This window comes from Macaca nemestrina, chromosome 15 (genome assembly GCF_043159975.1).
Source record: "Macaca nemestrina isolate mMacNem1 chromosome 15, mMacNem.hap1, whole genome shotgun sequence".
Taxonomy (NCBI): Eukaryota; Metazoa; Chordata; class Mammalia; order Primates; family Cercopithecidae; genus Macaca; species Macaca nemestrina.
In genome coordinates, this window is record NC_092139.1 from 67,163,240 (window position 1) to 67,178,073 (window position 14,834).

At 37.8% G+C, this 14,834-nt stretch overlaps 1 protein-coding gene, 1 long non-coding RNA gene and 1 other non-coding gene across 6 annotated transcripts in view; 2 read left to right on the forward strand and 1 right to left on the reverse strand.

Annotated features, from left to right (window-relative positions):
• LOC105483443 (putative ankyrin repeat domain-containing protein 20A2) overlaps positions 1-14,834 on the forward strand; it is a 53,353-nt gene that overhangs the window by 9,848 nt on the left and 28,671 nt on the right. For 2 of the 3 annotated variants that reach the window (XM_071079829.1, XM_071079830.1), the window contains exons 5-8: positions 465-602; positions 3,280-3,335; positions 10,184-10,214; positions 12,881-12,950. In XM_071079829.1, the coding sequence (XP_070935930.1) occupies positions 465-602; positions 3,280-3,335; positions 10,184-10,214; positions 12,881-12,950 (295 nt within the window). The remainder of the gene's footprint in view (positions 1-464; positions 603-3,279; positions 3,336-10,183; positions 10,215-12,880; positions 12,951-14,834) is intronic. The other variant, XM_071079831.1, reaches the window with a different exon arrangement.
• On the forward strand, positions 2,042-2,148 carry LOC112423875 (U6 spliceosomal RNA). Its single transcript, XR_003014450.2, has one exon. It is a non-coding gene; the product is annotated as a U6 spliceosomal RNA (small nuclear RNA).
• On the reverse strand, positions 9,999-14,566 carry LOC139358614 (uncharacterized). Of its 2 annotated transcripts, none has more exons than XR_011613798.1 (5): positions 14,348-14,566; positions 14,107-14,228; positions 11,736-12,004; positions 10,744-11,006; positions 9,999-10,204 (listed from the first exon to the last, which is right to left on the reverse strand). It is a non-coding gene; the product is annotated as an uncharacterized lncRNA (long non-coding RNA). The 2 variants fall into 2 exon arrangements; XR_011613797.1 differs by having other exon boundaries at positions 11,736-12,019; positions 14,348-14,561.

Genomic DNA, 14,834 nt, shown 5'->3' on the forward strand with positions numbered 1-14,834 from the left:
GACTTTTAGTTTATGACTACTTCTATTGTCATTATTATTATTGTTGTTGTTGTTGTTTTCAGCCCGCAGATAACTCTTATCTGACCCCTAGCTGATTACAATTACAATATATCAGAGTAGGAAAGCAATGGGGAAATCTTCATGTAAATCTTTGCCTACTTTAGATGACTGACCTCAGCACAGTTTCTTGGCCATCAAAGGACTATAAATTAGCAACTTGTATTATGTCACACGCCAGTGGGACAAGAGGCTTCCCTGCTGTCCATTTCTTTTAGCCTTGGTGATAATTTACAAAGATGAACGCTTGAGCACCCTAGATGCTTATAGACCCAAGCTAGTACATGCAAATGGTTATTACGTCTACACTGACAGATGGATATGAAATTGGTAAAGTGTCTCAAACTAACTGTTTATAAAAGTCTTTATTAAAGTTCTTGAGTGGAGTTATTTCTTTGTTATTTTAGAACGGCCCTCATGCTTGCTGTGCACTATGACTCACCAGGTATTGTCAACATCCTTCTTAAGCAAAATATTAATGTCTTCACTCAAGACATGTGTGGACGAGATGCAGAAGATTACGCTACTTCTCATCATTTGACAAAGTAAGTGTGTATGTCAAAAGACCAGTTGATACTAAATTGAAGTTTAAAATAATTGTAACTACTCTATCTTATACATTAGATAAGAGTTCATAGTTTGGTTCAGATGGTTTGAAATAGCAATGAGTTAGTCTACTTTTAGCCAGAAATCAAGCAGCAGTCTAGGTTAGTTCAAAGTAGAGTGCAAGATTTTTTCAGGATTTTTAACACCTTTATTCCCGGTGACCTCAGTGTTGTCCATTTTATTCTAAGTATAATCCCCATGCATGGGATAAAAAGAGCCACATCTTTGATTTCTTTTCCTTTCCTTTCTTTCTTTTTTTCTTTTTCTTTTTCTATTCTTCTTCTTCTTCTTCTTCTTATTATTATTATTATTATTATTATTATTATTTTGTAGAGACAAGGTCTCACTTTGTTGCCCTGGCTAATCTCTAACTCCTGAGCTCAAGTAATCCTCCTGCCTCGGCCTTTCAAAATGCTAGCCACCATGCCTGGCCTGACTTTTCTAATTAGTTATTGGGTCTTGAAATGTCCAATTTAGCAGAAAATCTTGTATTGTCCCCTCGGGCTGTCTCCTTTGTCTTCCTTCTTTGAATTTTCCAAGAAGCTAAGGGGTTCCCTAAGTTCAAGGAAGACAATCTTTCTTTACAAGTCAGAAGAACGGGAAAAAAGGCCGTTCTGATCATTCTGTTGTTTCCATGGACTCGCTTGCTGTTTTGCTGCCATTGTAACCCATCCTGCAATCTGATAATGACTGACCTTTGCCACCAGGTTGCCTTCACTGATGCAGACCCCCTAGTTTTCATGGTGATTCATATATAGAGTTCAAAGCTATGGTGTTTATTAGTTTATGTACTTATGGTCAGTCATTGTTCCCAGCACCCTGCTCTGCCAGCTAGGCCTCCTAGCTTTACCCACACAAATACTGAGAAAGTTGATGCTTGCCCTACACTAAAAATCTTATTTGGAGCCCACCTCTTAGCTAGTCTTAGCCTAGGCCTTCACGGTATGTTATCCTTTGAAAGCCATATTTGTCTTTTCTTTAACCGCTATTAGTTGGGATTGTTCTCCACAGTCAGGGATGTTCAAATAATGTTGCAGGGAGATCAGAGTTCCCTTTCCCTTTTGCTATCAGATCTGTACCTTGAGGCTTTTTATATCCTGTGCAGAAGCTTTGGTTAGATAGCAGAAGGTTCCATGTTATCTTTCCAGCAAGTAGTGGGATCAAACTTGCGGTTGGCCCCTCTAGCAATGTGTCTCTATAATCATGAAAATCTCTTGGGCTACTCGCAGCTCTTCCTCAAATTTTAAATATATTTTAAAATTCCACCTCACAGGAAGTCATTCAATAAAATTCTCAGAATCTAAAGTAAGTGAGTTGGATTTACCAGAGCTAAGCCTCATCCATGACTCATGAGTATTTGTGTATCAAACAGGCCTTTGTGCTTGTTTCCACAGCACATATTTTAAAATTGGATCAATACAGAGCAGATAAGCATGGCTGCTGCCTGGGGATGGCACACAGATTCAGAAAGCATTCCATATTTTGCATAGTCCCAGGAAGGTCATTTGACTGTTTGTTGAGTAGCTCCTAGGAAGCAGTGTGAGTGAAACCAAAACAGGAGACCCCCCCAATATTGAAATTGTGATTATCACTATGAAAATATTGATGTCCAGTGATCTCTGAAAGGATAACAGAGCTGAGTAATATTTAGGGGATGTTACATGTTGTTAGTACATGTCTTGGAAATGAAAAAATGTCCACTTGCCTTTCCTTCATGGAACCGAAAAACAATCACAGCAAGGTTCTGTCTTGTCTGTTAGTTGGAGAGGACCGGGGAGATCCAGCATCCTGGCATGGATCTGCTGGCTCAGAGTTTGAGGAGGTAGAGAAGGAGTGGTAGTTGTCCAAGCCAGGTTTTGACACCTATTAGTTTTCTGCCCTTGGTGTGATTGATGAACTCAGTGATGGGAGACAATTAGGTAATCCATTTTAATGAGAAAATATATATATATATATATATATATATATATATATATATATATATAAATTTTGCAGTAAGTTATGAATTAGGTAAGATTCCCTGAATTACAAGCCAGAATGAATACAACTAATAACCAAAATTAGCACTTAATAACATCTTCTGAAAACTGCAACATTTGAATATTAGAACTTATAGAAAAGCCTACACCAAGCTTTATTTGGGATTCCAAAATGGTTTCAGGAATCAAGTTCAAGAAGAAATTATTCCATTGCTTTACTATTTCTCTGAACATTTAAACATGTAATCTCATTACATCTTCCTAAGGTAGCAGAGTCCTTATTTTTTAGAAGAAACCATGGAACCTACGAGAAGCAACTTGTCTGAAAAGAAAATACCTATTGGTTACAGAGCAAGGATGTATTCTGAGTGCAGGACACTTTGCATGATGTCCAGCTAACTAGAGTTAATTTACTGAGCTGTTCTCCCTCCATTTATGAGTACTTCCCTTTCTTTTATTCTTTAATTATAAGCTTAATAAGCTTGTAAGGTTTAAAAATTTGAAGTGTATGGGATATTAAAATTCTGATATTAGGTCTGATATTGCCTTAAATGGTTTTAGAATTTAATATGTTTGGTAAATATTTTTTATTTCAGTGTTAAAATAACAACTTTATTTATTACTTTTGTATACATAGAATTAAACAACAAATTTTGGAACATAAAAAGAAGATACTTAAAAATGACAAACCAGGTAAGACTTCTGATAGTGAATTTCTTATTTCTCTTGGTGGTCCTGCTCTTGATAAGAAAATGAAAAGTAACATGTAAGATTAAGGTAGTGTTAATCAAAAAAGACCAGTTTAAAAATATGTGTAAATTGAATGTGTATATATGTATATACATATGTAAACTAATTTTTAAAATTTAACTAGTTTGAAATTCAGATTTATTTAAGAAGGTAGTTGTAGCTCATTTATAATCTCAAACATTATTGTCTTAAAAAGTCATTTATGATCCCTAAAATCCTATATAATGTTTTTGCATGAATAAGAAAAAAGATTTTTAACTTAGTATGTTGTATGTTTCCTCTGTAGTCACATTATAACCAATTGGACTTGTTATACAAATGGATCTTCTATTTCAGTTTTATAATAAATTGTTTATATTTAGTAAATAAAGAATTACAGTTGACCCATGAATAATGTAGGGGTGAGGGACTCTGATCCCTGTGCAGTTGAAAATCTGAGTATAACTTTTGATTACTTCACCTTAGCTACTAATAGCCCACTAGTGGCTGGAAGCCTTCCTGATAACATAAAACAGTTGATGAACACCTATTTTGTTTTTGCCGCATTATTATATTCTGTGTTCAGACAATAAAGTAAGCCAGAGAATTGAAGCTGTTAGAAAGAAAATCATCAGGAAAGATATATTGACTTTTCATAAAGCATCAGTAGATGCTGACAAAGGTCTTCATGATCTTCAGGTTGATTAGCCTGAGGTGGAAGAGGAGAGGTGGATCTTGCTGTGTCTGGGTTGCATAGGCAGAAGAAAATCTGCATATAAGTGAATCCCCGCTGTTCAAGGGCAAACTGTATTACATATTGATGTGTGTCACTAAGAAAGTAACTATCTTTAGAACCAGGAACTCAGCAATCCCTTTCTGGTACCGTAAATAAATGGCAATAAGAACTGTAGAACTGCCGGGCGCGGTGGCTCACGCCTGTAATCCCAGCACTTTGGGAGGCCGATGCGGGCGGATCACAAGGTCAGGAGATCGAGACCACGGTGAAACCCCGTCTCTACTAAAAATACAAAAAATTAGCCGGGCGCGGTGGCGGGCGCCTGTAGTCCCAGCTACTCAGGAGGCTGAGGCAGGAGAATGACATGAACCCGGGAGGCGGAGCTTGCAGTGAGCCGAGATCATGCCACTGCACTCCAGCCTGGGCTGCACTCCAGCCTGGGCAACAGAACGAGACTCCGTCTCAAAAAAAAAAAAAAGAAAAAGAAAAAAAGAACTGTGGAACTGAACCAGCGTGCACCCATACAAATAGGAGACTATTTTTTGAAGACAGCTACTGAGCACAGAAGACAGAAAAGCAATTCTTTCATGAGAAGTACAAAATATATTACATATTCCTACACAAGCAAAATGGTTTTATCTGTCATAGTTTACACACACACAGTTTACAAGCACATACACACACACGTTCACACGTGTACACACAAACACAAAGTTAGTCCTGCTAATTCTTAATGACCAAATCCAACTGTTCACAGGGAGCGGTGGATAACACATCCTACAGTTTGGATGCAATTCTTTCATCTTTTTGACTTGTTTTGTGATGAACTGCTTTTAATGGATGAACCATGTTTTCAGTTTTAGGAGAAAGAAAAAGATTAGAAGCAAGTAAACAGGACTCTATGATCAGTAGTAGGCTATTATAGTACATTCTCAATAGTACTATGTTTTTCTCCAGTTATACAATTTACTTGAATGATGCACAATTAATCAATTATTAGTATTATAGGAGATGGGGTCTCTCTATGTTGCCTTGGCTAGAATACCGTGTCTATTCATTGGTGCATTCATAGCTCACTGTAGCCTTGAACTCCTGGGCTCAAGCAGTCCTCCTACCTCATCCTCCTGAGTAGCTGGGACTACAGTTTTTTGTGGTTACATTTGGCCTGATACACAATTATTTATTTATTTATTTTTGATACACGGTTTCCTTCTGTTGCCGATGCTGGAGTGCAGTGGTGCCATCTTGGCTCACTGCAACTTCTGCTTCCTGGCCTTAAGTGATCCTTTCACCTTTTACCTTAGCCTCCCAAGTAGCTGGGACTACAGGCATGCACCACCACACTTGCCTAATTTCTTTTTAAGGTTCTTTGTTGTTGTTGTTTGTTTATTTGTTTAATAGATGAGGTCTCACTCTATTGCCCAGGCTGGTCTGGAACTTCTGGACTCAAGTGATCCTCCTGCCTCAGCCTCCCAAAATGCTGGGATTTACAAGTGTGAGCCACTGCACCTGGCCTGCACAATTATTATAAAAAGGAATTAAGCCCAGTTGAGTTGCAGAAAATTGACCACCTTTTCATTGTTTTCTAGAAATATTCATATTGTAGAACATATTGTCAATCACCCAAATTCTCTATTTTTTATTCAGTTAAAATAGGATTGCTGCTTGTTTCACATTATTTTCTGACATTATCATTTCATTTATTCCTTTTATGGCTTTATTCAATTGGATAGATATAGAAATATAAGACTCTCCAAGTTGAATATCAAGGGGAAAAAAAGAAAAGAAAAACAGATTAGGGAAAGCTACTCTGTGAAATAACCACCTGATTACAGTTACATATATCATATCAACTTCATAAAAGTCTTACACAATGCATTTGTGTCAAGGTTCCCCAAGACCAACCCCAGGTTTGGTGGTTCACCAGGACTCACAGGACTCAGCAAATAGTCATACTCAGATCTTTACTTGATTACAAGAAAGGGGACAAACAGAATTAGTAGAGGAAAAAGGTGTATGTGTCAAGTCTGGAGGAAACCAGACACAAGCTTCCAGGAGTTCTCTCCTGTGGAGTTCCCAGGATCTGCTTAATTCTCCCAGGCTCACATATTGACAACATTTGTGCAGTGATATCTAGCAGTACCAGAGTCTCATTAGAGACTAAGTACCCAAGTGTTTCTATGGAGGTTACTCTCCCTGACATGTACCCCAATTCCAGACTCCTAGAAGGAAAGCAGCTGTTCAGAGTAACCACACTGTTTCTATAAAGACTTTAGACACAGTGAGCCACTCTCCTTAGGGAATGGTGGAAACTTTCCCAATTCCAATTTCCTAAACACCAGTCAAGGGCCAGCCTTGTGTGCAGGCCTTTCTAAAGACGGCAGTCTCTTGCCTGCTCTATGAAATCTTTATTGCACAACACTTATAGCCCCAACTTAACTTTTGGTGTTGTTTTACATTTTCATTTTAATAACACATAATATTATAAGATAAGGTAAATTGGTAGTAATTTCTTTTGTATGATCCATCTTAAGTTGCAATGCTGGTTACTTTTTTGACTTTTGGTGACAAACAGGTATTTGTATATAAGTTACCATAACAGTGTTAGGTAATGATAATCTGTCCTTTTTATCTTATTAGCCTTTCAGTAAAATTGTGAAATTAAATAAGCATAATAAGTTCTGAGTTAAAATTAGAATAAAATTGTCTTTTTTTTGGATGACATGGATAATCTAGTTTTCATATTGTGCTAAATCCCTGTTTAGAAGTATGAAACGAGATAAAATATTCAATCATTTCAATCAATATCGTCTTGCCTAAGCATGCAATTAACTTATTTTATAAATTTTATATACTTCACTTTGAGAAATAATGACCACGTGTTGTTATTTTGATCTTCAATGATCTCTAATTTTTAGGGTCACCAAGTCTTGCTTAAATATATCATAATAAAAGGTTCAGTGAATATTTTTCATTTTTTATTATTGATTTTTTTTTGAGACACAGCTTTGCTCTTGCTACCCAGGCTGCCGTGCAATGACACAATCTCAGCTCGCTGCAACCTTGACTCCCAAGTTCAAGCAATTCTCCTGCCTCAGCCTCCCAATTACCTGGGACTACAGGCATGCACAACCATGCCTGGCTAATTTTTTGTATTTAGTAGAAATGGGATTTCACCATGTTGGTCAGGGTGGTCTTGAACTCCTGACCTTAAGTGATCCACCCACCTCAGCCTCCCAAAGTGCTGGGATTGCAGGCATGAGCCACTGACCCTGGCCATCGTTTTATTTATTTATTTATTTATTTATTTATTTTAATTTTTGTTCTGGAGATCCTGGGATGCATAGACAGTGAATAACTTTTTTATTTTTATTTTTTAATTTTTTTGAGATGGAGTCTCGGTCTGTCTTCCAGGATGGAGTGCAGTGGTGTGATCTCAGTTAACTGAAACCACCGCCTTCTAGGCTCAAGCGATTCTCCTGCCTCAGCCTCCCGAGTAGCTGAAATTACAGGTGCTTGCCATCATGCCCAGCTAATTTTTGTATTTTTAGTAGACACGAGGTTTGGCCATGTTGGTCAGACTGGTCTTGAACTCATTACCTCAAGCTGATCTTGAACTCATGACCTCAGGTGATCCCCCCACCTTTGCCACCCAAAGTGCTGAGATTACAGGCATAAGCCACTGAGCCCAGTTGTGAATATCTTTTTTAAATCAACAGCTTTATTTCTTAGAGCAGTTTTAGGTTCAGAGCAAAATTGAGAGGAAGGTACAGAGATTTCTCATATATTCCATGCCTCCCACGTGCATAGCCTCCCCCATGATTAGTATTTTCCACCAGAGTGGTACATTTGTTACAACTGATGAACTTACACTGACACATTATAATCACTCAAAGTTCATATTTACATCAGGCTTCACTCTTGATGCTGTACATTCTGTGAACCTGGACAACTGTATAATGATATGACATCTATCTATTACTGTAATATTATCGACAGAACAGTTTCACTACCCTAAAAATTCTCTATACTATGCCTGTTCATCTCTCATTTTCTCCCTAGCAACTCCTGGCAACCATTGATCTTTACTCTGTCTTCATAGTTTTATTATTTTCAGAAGAGTACAGTGGATATCTTTTTGAATAGTTAAAAAATTAGAGCTCCATGGTAATTGAACATAGTCATTTAAGATGTTCCTTGTCCTTTTTGTTTTCCTTTTGCTTCTTTATCACTGTAAAGAATGATATATGCTGATGAGATGTGCTTTACATACTCAGAAAACATGATTTGTATAGATATTTGGGACATAATAGAAAGGGGTGAGGGAAAGGACACCATGCCGTGCCACACGGCACAAACTGGAGTATCTTGCTCTATGATAGAGATAGACTCCCTCGCAATGGAAGGGGACAAGCACAACGGGTTGGACTTCATAAAAGTGGAATCACTAAGTCTGTCATACTTACCTTCGGTTGGAGTTCAGACCAGGCAGTGAATGCTATAGGTAAATACATGTGTTCCTCACTGATCCTCTTCCTTTGAGGGATGAGGTTGACAAGAGCCTGCATTATGATGACATGACTCATCTACAACTATATTCTGTCGTGAGGGATGGTAAGGGAGTTTTGCTTGATGTGAGGTGAAAAAGAATTTTTTTCTCCTACTTGGGAGAAGAGCAAGCATTGGAACATTCTAGTAGTAAAAGGGCATTGATAGTTTTCTTTCTATACATTTTTCACATGAGATAATACTGCCCAGCAGCCTGCCATACCTCCCCAGTGTTCCTTAAACTTCTCTCTGAATATGGATAAGCTCTTAAAGGAGTGATGTTTCCAGTGGTTCTTTCTGTGGGAGGTAAAATGGCAGGTGAATTTGGGCTTTGTTATACATAGGGCAGAACAAATAGCTACAACTAAGGAAACCACCCAGCACCTTCCCCAGAAGAGTATTAGCCAGAGTAACACACCGATCTCTCTTCAGCTCTTCTCCACTGGTGGCTGGAAGGTCTTTGCAAGGATTCCTGTTTCTGGTCTGATTCCTGTGTTTTGCTGGCTTCTGGTGATATAGGGTGTTTTATCCTAAACTGAACAGTTTGAACTGAAGAGCTAGAGAGGCTGTGTTGTGCTATAACAAAATAAGTGCAGTAGTTCCCCCTTAACTGTGGGAAATACATTCCAAGACTCCCAGTGGATGCATGGAACCGCGAATAGTACTGAATCACAAACTGTTTTTTCCTATGCATACCTATCTATGATAAAGTTTAATTTATAAATTAAATTAAATCTGATTGTGTCTGCCGATAGGGTGTGAGAATTGAATGGTGTCATCAGCAGGAATGATTTTTGCTTGTTGGGGAAAATCTCTCCACACATGTGGTCACAGAAGCCTTCTTTGTAGATGATTGTTGCTGTGGCGTGAGGGCAGAGAAAACCCTGTCAAGTATGTCTTTCCACACATATAGTGGATAACGGGTACTACTGAATACTCTGTTTTAACGGCCTCTCGTATTTTGGTCCAGAAATCATGGTCTTTGACACTGTTGACTCATCACACCTGTTCTGCTAACAATACCATTTTTGCTCAATCTCATAGGGTTTGGCTAAAATGACTTGTGTACTGCAGTTCACTTGTAGATACTACGTTTTTATAAATTTATTCTTCTTTTCATCTAATAAATACAAAGGGAAGAGTTCTTACTGCATTAATTACTTACCAATAGGTATAATTAATGTTAATTCTAGTAAAGTCCCAGGCACGCTCCCAAAGGAATGCTTTATAACATAGCATCAGTCTTATGCTTAAAAAAAAGAAAAAAAAGCCAAAACAAAACAAATACAACAACAACAAAAACAGCATCTGAAGCATACACAAAAGTGTGCCCAATTGTTTTATGATGGTAGAGTCTTACTATGTTTCCTGAGCTGGTCTCAAACTTCTGGGTTCCTCAAGTGATCCTCCTGCCTCATCCTCCCAAATACTTTAGAGTACAGGCCTGCAGTGCTGTGCATTCTTATGCTTTTAATATTCTGTATATTTATTATTGATTTAAAATGCATTTTTCCTTTTTCTTTAATAGATGCTGGAAGTTCTGATGAATCTGCAGTCAGGTAGGATTTAATAGATGTAAACATTTATGTTAACTAAGGAAATAGAGATGGAAGAAACTAATATCTGTTGAGTGTTGTATTCTGGGCTAGACATCCTGCTATGTTCTATGCATTTATCATCTCATAAAGGCATCACAACATCTGTGTTCCTATAACCTACTGTTCATTCAGTAAACAACTATGGATTAGAGCAGTTGATTGATTGCCTCATGATCCCATAGTTAACAAAGAAGCTGGCCCACAACTTGACCGTCAGCCTGCCTGCCTTCCAAATCCCTTCTCTTGCTCCTCAGCATAGATTGATAGACATCTGTGCAGCAATTGGATCAAGCTATAGGTCTGAATCAGTTTAATCAGATTCATTAATTCAATTAATGCCTAAATTAGTGAGAGTTTAAATACCTTAAACTCTCATTGAAGGTTATTGTTAGAATGTGGTTAGTCCAAGAGTTTGTCCTAATAAATTTGACAATTTCAGTGGTAACCGGTATCTTATTTTTACCATCAAAGGCTTTAGGGCAGAACTTACTTAGCTTTGGCCATAGGACTGGAAGTTTTACAAAAGTAAGTTTAGGCAAGTCTTAGAGAGAAATGATTTGACTTCCCAGTTTGGTTTTCCATTTAGGCCAGGAGTTCTGTTGACTTCCATAATACTTTTTAAAGTCTTGTTTCTTTTTCCATGACTTTTCTATAATCTTGTCTTGATTTTTAATGCTTTCCTCTCTGCTTTTTTTGTGTTTCTTTTGTTCTATTATTTTTTCAAATTCTGTTGGCTATGTACTCCCAGTTTTCCTATAGACAGAATCAAGAGGACATAGAATTACAGAATGTTAAGGAATCTTAGAATGAATTAAAATACCTCCTAGTATTTTTACCTGTGTTGAATATTCCGGTTAAGTGATTCTGTAGATAGAGAATGTGAGGCTCAAAGAGATTAGTGTGCTTTTTTTAGACATAGCAATTGGCAGAAATGAGATTTGAACTCATTTTAAAGCCCAGTAGAAACAGGAGTGAGTCTGGTGCACACAGTGGATAGAATGAGAATGGAATTAGCTGGTGAACCCAATGGAAGTAGGTAATAATGGAATGAGCAGGGGAAAGGCACGTTTGAAGAGAAACAACACTGGATTGTGTAGGAGTATGAAGTCTTCACTAAGAGATGAAAATATTGGGGTTTATGACAAGTTTGATAAAGATAAATTATAAAGATGAAAGACACAAGAAATTTGGGAATTATCTACAAAGGCACATTACAATAGAAGGTTCAAGGGAGCTCTAAAAAGTTTGCTGTTTTTTTTTTTTTTTTTTTTTTTAATCAAGGACCGACAAACTTGATGATTTTTACTGAAATATGCTAAAACATTTTGAGACACTGGGAGGAGTGTCTGCAGCAGACAGAAATGTGGTATCATCTGCTTCCATCCTGACTTACAGAGGGGTGGCTTCGAGCCCCTGGAGTACTAAGAGGCTGGAGACTGCTGAACTACATAGATATGTGGTACAGGGCAGGTGCCTCCTTACCTCTGCCTCTGTTCCCAATTCACTGATGTCCTTCCCATGTCCATGTAGGCTGGGTCAGGGGCATGATTGTCTGGCAAATCAGTCATGGAGTTCAGTTGGGTAGTTGGCAGTGTGTCTGTGCTGGGTGAAGGTGACGGAGACTCCAGTTGGCTTGCTTTTTAGGATGAGGGATATAGAGATTTGTTACTCCTGGTCATTTGAGGCCATCCTTTCCGGAATCTGTGCTTTCATAGACTGAAGAGTTGAAGATTGAAGACTTCTATGGAGCCCTGCAGTAGTGGATTCTGAAAGTGGGTGCCCATAGGAAGAAAGATATTTAGATAGTACTTACAGAAATAGAGGTACAACTACCAGGACTCTGTATTTCCTGCAGTCTCTCTCCATGGATGTCTGAGTGCCTATGAAAATTTTTAATGGCTTATTAGCTTATGTGGACCTGAATAAGGTAGTACCTATAGAGTGAAAATAATGGGATTTTATAATTATTAGTGTTTTAATCTTTCTGGGAAAAGTATTCTCAATAAGAATATACACCTTTGTTATTTGACTTTTGTACATTTAGCTTTCATACATTTCAAATATTGCAGGAGATTCCCTATACTGATTTAGGGCAAAGGAAAGCAATAGGACCTTCCTCAGTGGGTTCCATGCTGAGGAATCAAGACTGCCATTTTGAAGTGAAGCAGATTAGTCTCTTAAGGAGAGATAGATCAAGGAAAAGAGACAGTGGATCTTTCTACCTTGTTTTAAGTCGTCAGTTTTCTTCCAGTTTAGGTAACAACATTTATGTCATCCATTAATTGAATTTTAAGCTCAGCTTCAGGACAGATAATTTGTGCGTGTAAATTACTGTCAGGCTCTGCCAATATATTGACTGTCACTATTTGTTATAAAGCTCAAGGTCAGTTTTCATAGAATATTTTATAGATTTAGACAGATGGAGGCAGAAATAGGTAACTAAAATCTATTTTTAGAACAGAGGTCCTATTTTAATTTTATCAAGAATCATTATTTAATATATGGATCACCGACCTTTCCCCAGATTATGTCTTTTGTTTGAGGGGGAAGCTGGATATAAACTGGCAATTATAAAAATTGTAAAGAAATCAACTTGCCCATTTTCATTGTGCGTTTTTGGTCTCAAGCATTTTCCATGAACTGTGTGTGGATTCGTTGCCTACATCAGATGACGAAGACATGAGTGTTGCTGCTAAGGTAAAGTGGTGTCTTGTAAAATTAATTTTCTCACTCTGAATCTAGTTTTGCACAGTATTTACTTTTCAAATTTAGCAGTGGTTTACCTGTCATGGTTTTATGATGATAATGGAAAGTTGGTCAGAGAAAAACACACATGTGGCTAGCTGATTCAAAAAATTTGTTTATCTTTGGTAACTAACAAAAATTGACAAGTACTGTGACAGGGTGGGAGCTGTTAACTGGAAAATAAGTAGTGACAGGAAAGTTGCATTAGTAAATGCTTTCCCTGATAGAGGAAATATGAAATTTGGTTAAGGTTTATTTGGATAAATAGTAACACTTTGACTTTTTAGTCATACAAGTGTGACTTTCATACTATTTATGCCTCTATAAATCTTCAGTGTTCAAATGATTTGCAGTAATCATGGACCCCCTCTGGTACTTTTTGGTGGTGAAAATGTCCAGGACATAGCATAGAGCTTTTTCTTGGAAACTTATTATTTTGATATCATATAGTTTCTAGGGGAGATTGTTTCTCTACCTATATTATTCTGTAGTGAGACTAAAATAATATTAAAAATTGTAGAAAAATGGCTGAGTGTGGTGGTATACACCTGTGGTCCCTGCTGCTTGGGAGTTTGAAGCAGGAAGATTACTTGAGCCCAGGAGTTTGAGAACGGCCTGGGCAACATAACAAGGATGTATCTGATTTAAAAATATAAATTATGGAAATGTAGACATTTAAATTTATGTTCTCAAAATTTGTATCGCAAAGGGATTTTTGTGTGTTTTATGAGTTGTCCATGAAGAGTTTATATAAAACACTTCCTCTAATTGAATAACATATTTTGCTGCAAATAACCAGTTCTAGAAGCAGAGACTCTTAATACCAATATAGTAAGACTTTAACACCATAATTTTATCATCGTAGTTTATTGAAAATATTTACTTGGCCGGGTTCAGTGGCTCATGCCTGTAACCCCAGCACTTTGGGAGGCTGAGGTGCATAGATCACCTGAGTTCGGTAGATCACCTGAGGCCAGGAGTTCGAGATCAGCCTGGCCAGCGAGGTGAAACCCTGTCTCAAAAAAAAAAAAAAAAAACTCCACACACAGAAAAATTAGCCAGGCATGAAATACTATCACAGAAATACTTACATAAACTGGGAACATACCTGTGTTCCCAGCTGCTCAGGAGGCCAAGGGAGGAGAATCACTTGAACCCGGCAGGCAGAGGTTGCAGTGAACCAAGATCGCACCATTGCACTCCAGCCTGGGGGACAGAGCTAGACTACATCTGAAAAAATGAAATAAAATAATATAACGACTCAAAGTCCTTATACCACACTCTGAAATTTCAAATTTTGAAGTTTTGATATTTAGATGTTTAAATAATCATTGGAAGCTGCTGCATACCATAAGCTACTGGAGGTCAGTAAACACATTTGTGTCTCTCCTGGAGTGCCTAGAATACAGTCTTCCATGTAAGAAGCATTTTAATTGTTGTTTTTTGAGATGGGGTTTCACTCTGTCCCCCAGGTTGGAGGGCACTGGTGAGATGATGGCTCACTTTGATCTCTCTTTCCTGGACTCAGGTGATCCTCACACCTCAGCCATCCAAGTAGTTGAAATTATTGTCCTATGTCACATTAGACCTGTGTCACCATGCTTGGCTGACTTTTGAACAGGCAGGGTTTTGCCTTGTTGCCCAGGCTGGTCTTTAACCTTTGGGCTCAAGTGTTCTGCCCACCTCAGCCTCTCATAGTGCTGAGGTTACAGACAGGAGACATTCAGCCTTAATAGTTGTTTAGTCTGAATAAATAGACAAGTGAATTTTTATATAATAGAATGTTGTAAGTAATATATCTAATGTGTCTAATGATTAAATATTGTATTGAAAATA